Source organism: Rhodotorula graminis (assembly GCF_001329695.1).
Source record: "Rhodotorula graminis WP1 unplaced genomic scaffold RHOBAscaffold_7, whole genome shotgun sequence".
NCBI lineage: Eukaryota > Fungi > Basidiomycota > Microbotryomycetes > Sporidiobolales > Sporidiobolaceae > Rhodotorula > Rhodotorula graminis.
The window spans coordinates 389,651-399,458 of NW_017264934.1; the positions used below are offsets into that span (position 1 = coordinate 389,651).

The 9,808-nt window shown below is 68.2% G+C and overlaps 4 protein-coding genes across 4 annotated transcripts; 3 read left to right on the forward strand and 1 right to left on the reverse strand.

The window, feature by feature from the left end:
* Positions 1–45: 45 nt before the first annotated feature.
* RHOBADRAFT_53688 (uncharacterized protein) lies at positions 46–3,495 on the forward strand (the record flags this gene model as incomplete). The annotated part of the gene is made up of 7 exons (XM_018416960.1): positions 46–64; positions 166–392; positions 465–755; positions 825–1,123; positions 1,232–1,385; positions 1,451–1,840; positions 2,200–3,495. The coding sequence occupies 7 exons, from the start codon at positions 46–48 to the stop codon at positions 3,493–3,495; spliced, it is 2,676 nt and encodes an 891-aa protein (XP_018270789.1).
* A 1,806-nt stretch (positions 3,496–5,301) lies between these two features.
* Positions 5,302–6,305, forward strand: RHOBADRAFT_53689 (uncharacterized protein). The gene is made up of 6 exons (XM_018416961.1): positions 5,302–5,343; positions 5,408–5,425; positions 5,562–5,688; positions 5,772–5,984; positions 6,058–6,078; positions 6,154–6,305. The coding sequence occupies exons 2-6, from the start codon at positions 5,417–5,419 to the stop codon at positions 6,162–6,164; spliced, it is 381 nt and encodes a 126-aa protein (XP_018270790.1). The 5' UTR covers positions 5,302–5,343; positions 5,408–5,416; the 3' UTR covers positions 6,165–6,305.
* A 940-nt stretch (positions 6,306–7,245) lies between these two features.
* On the forward strand, positions 7,246–8,260 carry RHOBADRAFT_15007 (uncharacterized protein; the record flags this gene model as incomplete). Its single annotated transcript, XM_018412235.1, has 5 exons — positions 7,246–7,376; positions 7,470–7,609; positions 7,733–7,778; positions 7,919–8,038; positions 8,179–8,260. Coding segments are annotated over 5 exons (519 nt in total), but the record flags the coding sequence as incomplete, so codon positions are not given.
* Positions 8,261–8,403: 143 nt separating this feature from the next.
* RHOBADRAFT_66479 (uncharacterized protein) lies at positions 8,404–8,946 on the reverse strand. Its single transcript, XM_018418977.1, has 3 exons — positions 8,838–8,946; positions 8,689–8,762; positions 8,404–8,621 (listed from the first exon to the last, which is right to left on the reverse strand). Exons 1-3 carry the CDS (start codon positions 8,866–8,868, stop codon positions 8,508–8,510), a joined length of 219 nt encoding a protein of 72 aa, XP_018270792.1. The 5' UTR covers positions 8,869–8,946; the 3' UTR covers positions 8,404–8,507.
* Between the last annotated feature and the right edge of the window lie 862 nt (positions 8,947–9,808).

Consider the following 9,808-nt stretch of genomic DNA (forward strand, 5'->3'; position numbering starts at 1 on the left):
CCAGCACCCTCTCCCCCTCCCGTCCTCATCACCAACTCGTCCTCGATGTCGTCGAGGCCGCCTCGTGCTGCCGCCGCCCAGGCCCGCATCATCTCGCAGCAACGCGAGCAGTGACTCCTTCCCAAAGCTCGCTCTTGATCCCCGCTAACTCGGCGACCCCTGCAGTCGCCGCGCTCGGCGTCGACGACCCGACCGACTCGTCCTCGCGCCCGGCAAAGCGCGCCAAGCGCGACCACTCGACGTCCAGCACGACGACCATGAAGACGCAGACCAAGGGCAAGGGCAAGGGCAAGGGCAAGGGCAAGGGCAAGAAGGGCAAGGAGAAGGCGACCGCGCCGTCACCGTCGCGCCCGCACCAGCCTCTGCCTCTCCCGGACGAGCTCATCATCAAGGTGCGTCGCTCGCTTCTCATCCTCTCTCTCTCCCGGCACAGACGTCCCTGATCATGCGCTCGTGCCGTACAGGTTCTCCTCGCCACCGCGACCACCGACAGCGTGGCCGACACGACCATCCCCGACTCGTCGCCGACCTTCCCGCACGCCGACCCGGACAACACCCACCTCCACCTCTACAACGTCTCGATCACGTGCATCGGGCTCCACCGCCTGCTGCGCTCGACCGCCGCCCTCCCCGTGTGGTCCCGCATCGCGATGGCGCGCGAGCGCAGGGCTGCCGAGGACGAGGACGAGCCGTACCTCGAGGACGGCATGGTCGAGGGAGTCGAGGGCTTCAACTGGGGCACGTTCGAGGGCGAGGTGCGTCCCTCTTTGTCCAACGTCTCGCCCATTTTCTGCGCTGACCCGTCCCCGCCGCGCCTCCCGCAGAACCTCCTCGAGCTCAAGTCGACCAACTTCCACACCATCCTCTGCGACTCGCTCGCCCACAACGTGTACCAGGACAATCAGCACCCGCGCTCGGCGGCGAGCACCCTCATCGCCGACGTCAAGCTCGGCAAGCGCGTCTCGACCGGCAACGAGCGCAAGAAGCTCGAGGACGACGTCGTCGCCAAGATCGTCTCGCTGCGCGCCAAGCTCGACACCCAGGTCGTCAAGAAGGTCGAGGACCAGTACCGCAAGTCGTCGCCCGAGCTGTTCGACGCCAAGACGGGCAAGCACCGCGTCGAGTGCGTCCTCACTTCCTCCCTCCTCTTTCTCCCCCCTTTTTCTCCCTCCTCCCTCCTCCTTCCTCCTCCCTTCTTCACGAGCGCGACCTGACGTGCTGCCTTGCGCAGTGCACCTCCTTCTCGCCCCTCGCAGCACCTGTGCTCGGTCTCGAACTGGCCGCCGGTCCAAGGGTCATCGCGCGCCGAGTCCGTACAGCCGGCGCACCTGCGCACCGCGCAGACCGACCTTGACTGGGTCGCGACCGGCATCATCTCGTCCAAGGTGCGCCCCCTCTCGCTTTCTCCTCTTCATCTCGATCCCGCTCACGACCTCGTCGTCGCCCGCAGTTGCCCGTGCACGACGCCATCCCGCACCTCTTCAGCAACACCGAGTCGGGCCGCGACCCGGCCAAGTTCTACTACACGGCCGAGGGCTACCAGACCGTTGGCCTCATGAACGACACGGTCCTCGAGCTCGCGGTCGACGAGGGCACGGTCGTCTCGTCATACGGCAAGGAGATCCTCGACCTCGTCCTCAACAGCAGGTCTCTCGTCGTCGTGCCAGTACCAGTCGCCGGCCTGTGGAGGACGACCGACGAGCTCAAGCCGGTCGAGATCATGGTGTTCCACCTGCGCCGCAAGGACGAGCCGCACGGTCGCGGCACGATCCTCGTGCACCATCACGCGCCGGCTCTCTTCAGCGGCGGTCACAGCCGATTGGACCAGGTCTGGTACCAGGTGCGTCGCCGCTGGCATTCTCTCTCTCTCTCTCTCGGTCTCTCGACGATGCGCACGAGCCCGGCCTCAACCTCCTCCACGACCTTTCTCCAGAACTCGTCCGACATCTCGGCCTCTTTCTCTCTCTCTTCATCCACCCCGCTCGAGCGCGCACTGACCCTGCTTGCCTCTCTCCCTCCTTCCCTCCCTCCCACCTTTTCCTCGACCACGCTCCTCCCGTACGACCGTCGGGACCCTCTCGATATCGTCGCGACTCGTGCCCTGCTGGCCGACTACCGCCGTCGACGTCTACTTCTTGCTCGCGCACTCGATCTGCCCGTCTCGCGCCTCTCTCGTACGGTCGGTCGCCTCGGTCCCAGGACGCCGCCGTCGCCGCCCTGTCGTTCCTCGCGCCCGTCGGCGCCGAGCTCCCCACGCCCGACCACTACTACGAGCGGGCCTACTCGCACATCGCCCAGGACGAGGACGCAGCGGCCCAGATCGCCATCGCGATCGGCCAAATCGCGACCGCCGAGGTCGAGCGCGGCGAGCCGCTCAAGCCGTCCGAGCGCACGCGCCTCTTCCCGCTCGGCGACCGCTTCCTGCGGCGGTGGCTGCGCAAGAACGCGGCGTCGTTCGAGTCGGCGCAGCTGCGCCTCGCGTCGGGCGAGACGGTGCGCCCACGGTGGCTGCCGTCCTCGCTCGTCGCCTCCGAGGCGCAGCTCGCCAAGCTTGTCATGCTCGAGCGCGGCGCGGCGACCCGGCGCGAGCGGCGTGCTGCCGCTCTCGCCAACGGCGAGCTCTACGGGCCCGACCTGCACGCCGCCAATCTCGAGGCGGCGCGCGCCAAGGGCAAGCTGTACGGCCTCGACCTGCGCGCCGCCAACCTCGAGGCGGCGCGCCTCAAGGGCGAGCTCGTCGGCCCCGACCTCATGCGCGCCAAACTCGAGGCGGCGCGCCTCGAGGGCGAGCTCGTCGGCCCCGACCTGCGCGCGGCCAAACTCGAGGCGGCGCGCCTCGAGGGCAAGCTCGTCGGCCCCGACCTCGCCGCTGCGCGCCTCGAGGCGGCGCGCCTCGAGGGCGAGCTCGTCGGCCCCGACCTCACGCGCGCCAACCTCGAGGCGGCGCGCCTCGAGGGCAAGCTCGCCGGCTACGACCTGCGCGCCGCCAAACTCGAGGCGGCGCGCCTCGAGGGCAAGGTCGCCGGCTACGACCTCCAGCGCGCCAACGCGCAGAGGCGGCGCGACGAGATCTTCGTCGCGCTGTCGCCGTCGTCGGCATCGATCGTCAGGCTCGACGGCGTCGTCGACAGCGGCGACCGGATCTCGACGCTCGGCGCGTTCGCGGTGAGGCAGCTGTGCCTCGAGGTCGGCCTCGCGGTGTACTTCAAGGTCGAGGGACGCGTCGAGAAGGCCCGGTCCGAGGAGCTGAGCGGGTGGCTCGAGGCGGTGCGAGCCGAGGTGCACGGTCGGTCGGTGAGGGGTCCGTGCGCCGACGGCGACGAGCCCGCGCAGACGCTCGTCGCGCGCATCGAGCGCGACGAGCTCGAGCGGAGGCGACAGCGGGCGCAGGAGGCGGCGCAGCAGGCGGTGCCGCAGGCGGTGCAGCAGGAGGCGCCCGTCGTGCGCCGGTCGGGCCGTGCGAGGGCGGCCAAGAAGCACGACGACGACGACTGAATTCCTTCTCTCTCTTCCTGCCCTTGTTGTACCCCTTCCACCTGTATGTACCGAGTCGCTTGCGCGTTCTGTCTCGCTCGCCGGGCCCGCACGTGTCGAGAGAGCAAAGAGGAACTCGGGATTCTTGGGACGCTCTCCTCGCTCCTCCTCCCCTCGCCTCCCCCTCGCTCTCACCTCGGCGGCACCTCACTCTCTCGTCGGCGGCACCTCGCTCTCGCCTCGCTTTCGCGTCGCTCTCGGCTCGCTCTCCCCTCGCTCTCCCCTCGTCTCACCTCGTCCTCGCCTCGTCCTCGCCTCGCTCGCGCAATCAAGAATGACGATAAACAAGTTGCAGAGACGGGTATACAGCAATGCAAGAGAAGATCGGCGCGAGCGCGAGACCCGAGAGAGAGCCTGGCGACGCGAGAGAAAGTGAGAGGCGCGAGCGCACCTGTGCGTCCGAGACGACCGAGTCGGCTGCAGGCCGAACGAGGTACAGGGACGGGCGGGAGGAGGACAAGGAGAGTGTGTCAGTCCCGGTCGCAGGAGGTGACAAGGCACTCGTTGTCCGCCGAGGCGCCGCCGCACGCCTCGAGAGAGAAAAGGACGAGGAGGGAGCGAGACGCACCGAGAGGCAGGCGACGCTGCGTCATGGAAGGTGCGACCAACGTAGAGTCAGTGCCGTTCTGCTAGAGTAGAGCGGACGAGAGACGCACCTGAGGACACGACGCCGTTCAGTCGAGGAGGACGAGCGGGCGCAGAGGCCTGTGGACGAGGGTGTCAGTCTGCGGCTCGCTGAAAGCGACGCACTCGCTTGAACGGAGGAAGGAGGGCTGGTACGTACCTCTGAGACGTCGAGGGTGCGCGGCTGCGAGACGAGGAGGACGCGCGAGTGAGCGACTCGGGACGACGAGGACGACCGGCGACGACGAGAGAGAGAGAGAAGGGACGCACCTCGAGCAGTCGTACCGCGCACCGTCGTCCTCGCCGACGTTCATGAAGAGCTGCGAGCGAAAGGGCGGAAGAAGAGGAGGAGAGAGAGAGAGGCACAGGGCGAGACGAGCGCGCACGCCCAAGTCCCCGCACCCAGGAGAACCGCGCCCACCGCGCCTCGCCAGCTCCCGCCGCCACACAGGGCCATCGCACAGCCGTACACGAGCAGGCTGTCGAGCTCCCGCTGCCCCTCGAGCTGCTGTCCGTCTGTAACGGCCCTCGGCGTCCTCATCGCCCTCACCCGCCCTCCTCGCCGTCCCGGCCCCACCTCGCCTCGGGGGCCTGCGAGAGCTGCACCCATGCCCACAACCGTCCTCGGACGACAGGATGGAGGGGAAGAGGCGGCGCACCTGAGAGAATGAGTGTTGGGCGAGTGAGAGGAAGGAGGTCAAGAGGCGGCGGCGCCCAAGTGGGCGAGGTAAGTCGAGGCGGGCGAGGGCGGCCAGCTCTGGAACCGAGGTGCGACTGGGGTGCAGGCGAGGTGCGGCCGAGGTCCAGGCGAGGCGGACGCGAGGCGCGAATGAGGCGAGGGCGAGGTGACGCCGAGGTCGAATCGAGGTGCGCGCGGGGGTGGCGCAGGGGCAAATGGCGGCTGGTATGCCCCTGAGGTGCCAGCGAGGGCAGAGCGAGGGGTAAGGAGGACGAGGGCAGAGCGAGGCGACGGTCCGTCGTCTAACTTAGGAGGCGACGACGACGGGCGACGACGACGCTCGTCGCCTCGCTCTGGACTGCTCTGGCTCGCACACGCACCCTTGCCACTCTTTCGTGAGCACTCTCTGCACCCTACCACCACCCAACCCACCCGCACTGACCCGCCCTCGTCCCGCCTCGCAGCTGTGCTCCCTCCCTCCCCGTCCTCGTCGCCAACCCCGTGAGCCCCTCGCCTGGGCCTCGTTCGCCCTCCACACCCGCACTGACACCGACTCAACCACAGCGATAGAGCGCAGCCATGGCCCCGGTCCGTCTCACCCTCCTCCCCTCTCTCCCCCTCCCCGTCCTCATCTCCCCACCGACCACCTGCCCTCGTCACCGCCCCTGCGCCCCACCAATCACCCCCACGAAGCCCAACTGACCCCTCACCCCCCTCGCACCAGACCTACGAGCAACCGCGCGCCGACCTCGACGTGACCCTCCCTCCTCGACCCTTCCTCGCCCCTCACGCACGCGTCTACCCTCCAAACCTCGTCCACAACAACCAGAGCCTGTACTACGTCAAGAGCAGTCAGTCCACCTCTGTCCCTGGCACGGACGCTTACGCGCGCCCCCTCCCACGACTCCCAGCACTGACCCCCCCTCGCCCACAGCGACCGCCTGCCTCGCAGGCGCCCTCGCCGGCATCCTCGGCCTCACCAACCTCGCCGGCTTTGCCCTGTTCCTCGCGACGAGCGTCTCGGTCGGCGGCGCCTACAGCCTCGCCCAGTGCGGCGCCAACCCTCAGCGCTTCTTCGTCAAGCCGAGCGAGCCCCTCCTCGCCGGCACGCTCGGCAACTGCTTCTCGTTCATCCTGTTCTGGACTCGTGCGTCTCTCCGTTGCCGTGACCCGGATCGAGCGGGACGAGACTGACACGTACGCCCCCTGCCGCCTCGCAGTCTTCTACTCGCTCGTCTACAGTGCGTCCCCCCTCGTCCTCTCCTGCTCCGCGCTCAAGCAGCATGGACTGACCATCTTCCTGCCCTCGCCGACAGTCTACGACTGAGCGTGTCGGCGTCGACATGTGGTTCGAGCGCCCGAGCCAGCCGAGGACGACAAACTTGGATCCTCGGCTCTTCCACGTCACGCCCGGCCTCGAGACGACGAGGCCGTGTCGGGTCGACCTGACGGCGCCCGCTCTCGCGAGCGTTGGGGTGTTTTGAGGGAGGACGCTGGGCTGGGCTGGGCAGGACAGGGCTGGGGGGCTTGCCGCAGCCGGGGAACGGGCCCGAGGGACGGGCGCGCGACAAGGGCGGCTTGTGCTCGCGCAAGTGGGCGACGTTGCTCGATCGACAGCATGTTGTACTGTCCGGGTAACAGTGAGAGTGGTCGAGAGTGCGCGAGAGGCTTGTCGAGCGATGCGAGTGAGGCGGTGCAGTTCATCCCCACCCTCGGCTCGTCTCCCTTGTCCGGTCGCCGTCCTCTCGCTCTCTCGGCCTCACACGCACGAGCGACCATATACCGGCCCGCACCATGTTCCGCCGCTTCTCGCAGCAGAGCCGCCCCGCCTCTCAGCAGCAGCAGCAGCAGCCTCCTCCTCCCATGAGCTCCAAGCCTCGTCACCCGGCGGGCCCGACCTCGTCCGCCTCGCCCACAACTCCAGCGCAACGCCCGCCCGCCATGCCCGACCTGTCCACCCTGTCCCTCGGCAGCACCCCTCTCGCACCCGCCCCGCCGTACGAGGCCGTCCCCTCGTCGTCTTCGTCCTCCTCCGCCGCCGCTCCACCACCAGCACCGCCCCGCTCGACTCGACCTGCGCAAGGAGCCACGAGACCACAGCGCAGGAGCAGCATCGAGGACCGCCTGGCGCCACTCGGCAAGTACGACCTCGTGCTCGTCGTCGACGGTGCGTCGTCCGTTTCCCCTGCAGCGACCCTTTCCGTCTCGGCGCAGCCTCGCTGAGAAGGTCGATGGTGACGCACAGACTCGCCGTCGATGGTTGACCACTGGAAGCACGTCGGCGAGGCCCTCATGGGCGTCGTCGAGAGCTGGTCCGTCCCCCTCCTCATCCTCCTCCTCCACCTCTCTCTCTGTCCTCGTCCGAGCAAGCTGACCCGCCCTCGCCCCGGCCCCGCGCACCCGCACACAGCACAAAGTACGACAAGGACGGCATCGACGTCGTGTTCCTCAACAACGACGGCGCGCGCCTCGAGCACGTCGTCGACCCGGCCGTCGTCGAGCGCACGTTCCGCGAGGTCGAGCCGTTCGGGAGCACGCCGTGCGTCCCCCGCCCTTCCCTCTCCTCTTTGTCGAGATCCTCGGGCTGTGCGCCTCGTGCGACGCGACTGACGAGTGTTGGCGGCGCGCGCAGGACGGGCATGGTGCTCGACGAGGTGCTGCGAGCGTACGTCGAGCAAGTCGAGGACGCCAAGGCGACGCGCGAGCGCGTCAAGCCGTTGCTCGTGCTCGTCCTCACCGATGGCAGGGCCGACGACCCGGACATGGTCAAGGGTGCGTCGCTGTGTGCTCTCTCTCTCTTTGCGCTCTCCTTTCCTCGTCGACGTGGGCGGCAAGGAGGAGATCACGAACGAGGAGACCAGCGACTGACGAGGGATGCCTTGCACGTCGACGCAGACATCATCGTCGAGATGGCGCAGCGCCTCGACGAGGTTCGCGCGCCGTGCGTCGTCTCTCGCCCTTCCCCTCTCTCCTGCGCGCGCCCTGACCCTCTCCCTCTCCCTCCTCCCTCGCCCTCCCTCGCACCACCTCGAAACCCGCCTCCATGACTCTCTCGCTCCCGCACACGCCCACCGAGCACAGGCCGTACCAGCTCGGGCTCCAGTTTATCCAGATCGGCGCCGACCCGGACGCGCGCGCGTTCCTCCAGGAACTCGACGACGACCTCAAGCCCCAGCTCGGCGTGCGCGACATGGTCGACTGGTGCGTCCCCTGCGCATTCCTCCCTTCCCTTCCCTTCCTTCCTTCTCTCTCTCGGTCTGGGTCTCGCTCGCCGAGGAGCGCGAGCGCGAGCGGGAAAACTGACACTCGGACTCGGGCTCGCATTCTCCTCCGGTCGGCAGCACGCCCTACGCCGGCGAGATCTCGCCCGAGTTCCTCCTCAAGGCGGCGCTCGGGAGCGTCAACAAAGCGCTCGACGGCTGAGGGGCGCGGCGCGGGCCAGAGTCGGGAGCAAGGGCGGCCGAGGGGCTTTCGTTTCTCGTTGTACCTCTCTCTCTCTCTCTCTGTCTCTCTCTCTCTCTCTCTCTCTCTCCTCGCTCTCTCTCTCTCTCTCGTGCGCGCTGTGTCCTGTAGCAGTCACTGAGCCCTGTTGTCACACACACACAAACAATCCCGCCACCTCTGGAGAGACACAAAGAGAGAGCGAGAGAGAGAGAACCGCGCATCGTGTTCAGACGGGCGGGTGCAGCGTCTTGTGGGTCGTCAGGTTCCACTGGACGTTGCGCAGGTAGGCGTGCCACAGCTCGGACACCTCTGTCGTCTCTTGCATCTGGTCGTTGGACTTCTGCGGGCGGGGGGGTGGGGTTCAGTGGGGCGGCGTGGTGAGGGAGAGGGAGAAGGGGAGGACGCACAGCGACGGCGTCATTGAGGAGCTCGATGCTCTCGTTGAGTTTGCCGACCGTGCCGAGGATGCGCCCGATGATGACTGTGGGCGGCGGAGCTGGGGCGGGGTCAGCCTCTTTGTCGAGCGAGAGAGGGAAAGGGGGGAGGGTGGACGGACGTTCTTGTTCCTCCTCGTAGGGGTTGTTCATCGCTGCTGCTGCTGCTGCTGGCTGTCGGGGTGCGCAGGTCGGCGGGAGGGGAGCGAGTTGGGCGACTCGAGGAGGATGCCGGGGGGGGGGGGGGGGGGTGAGGGGAGAGGGGGACGCGTTGCTGGGCGTGCGAGCGCGTGTGCGCGGTGAGAGAGGGTGGCTCGAGCAGGTGCGCAGGCTCGCTGGGGACACGGAGTGAGGTCGTGAGACCCAGGACGGGGAGCAGCTCTCGCTCTCCTCCCTCGACCACTCGACCCCCGCAGGCTGGGCTCGCTCGATTCTGCTGCACTGCACACCTGCACACATCGGCGACCGCCTCCCGCCACACCCGCACCGCCGCGAGCGCTCCTCGGCAGCGCACAGCGCGCCGCGTCCTCATCAGCGACTCGCGTCGACCGACCGACCTCGACTCGCGACGACGACCCGTGGACCGGTGGATGCGCTCCGAGAGGGCTACAGAGGGGTCGATGAGCGGGTTTGGCAGGGCGGCTACGCGGTGCGGGACCCGGAGTGCTGGTGCGTCCCCCTCGTCCTCTCCTCCCCGTATTTGGCCACCTTCTGCGCCTTTACCTCGCGCTCGCAGGGCTCATGCGACGCATCAACGAGGCGCCACTGACCTATCTCGGTCCTTCCGCAGGTCAGACGGCTGCGCAGGACGGCTGGGCGGTCAGCTGGGCGCCGCGAGGACCGGCGGTCGGCCTCGAGCGGGCACATTCAGCTCCTTGTGCGTCTCTCTCGCTCTCCTCCTCGCCTCCAGTACACTCGCATGGACCCATCCTGCTCTCTGAGCCAGACACTGACCCTATCGACCTCGCGCCGCAGGTTAGTCGAGCCCTCGATGGCACTCTCGCCCCTTCTCGTACTCGAAAGCCTCTTGTCGCGCTGTCCAGCTGGCCCCAGGGGCCGCCGATCTAGTCACACGAGCTACCTCTTGCTCTGA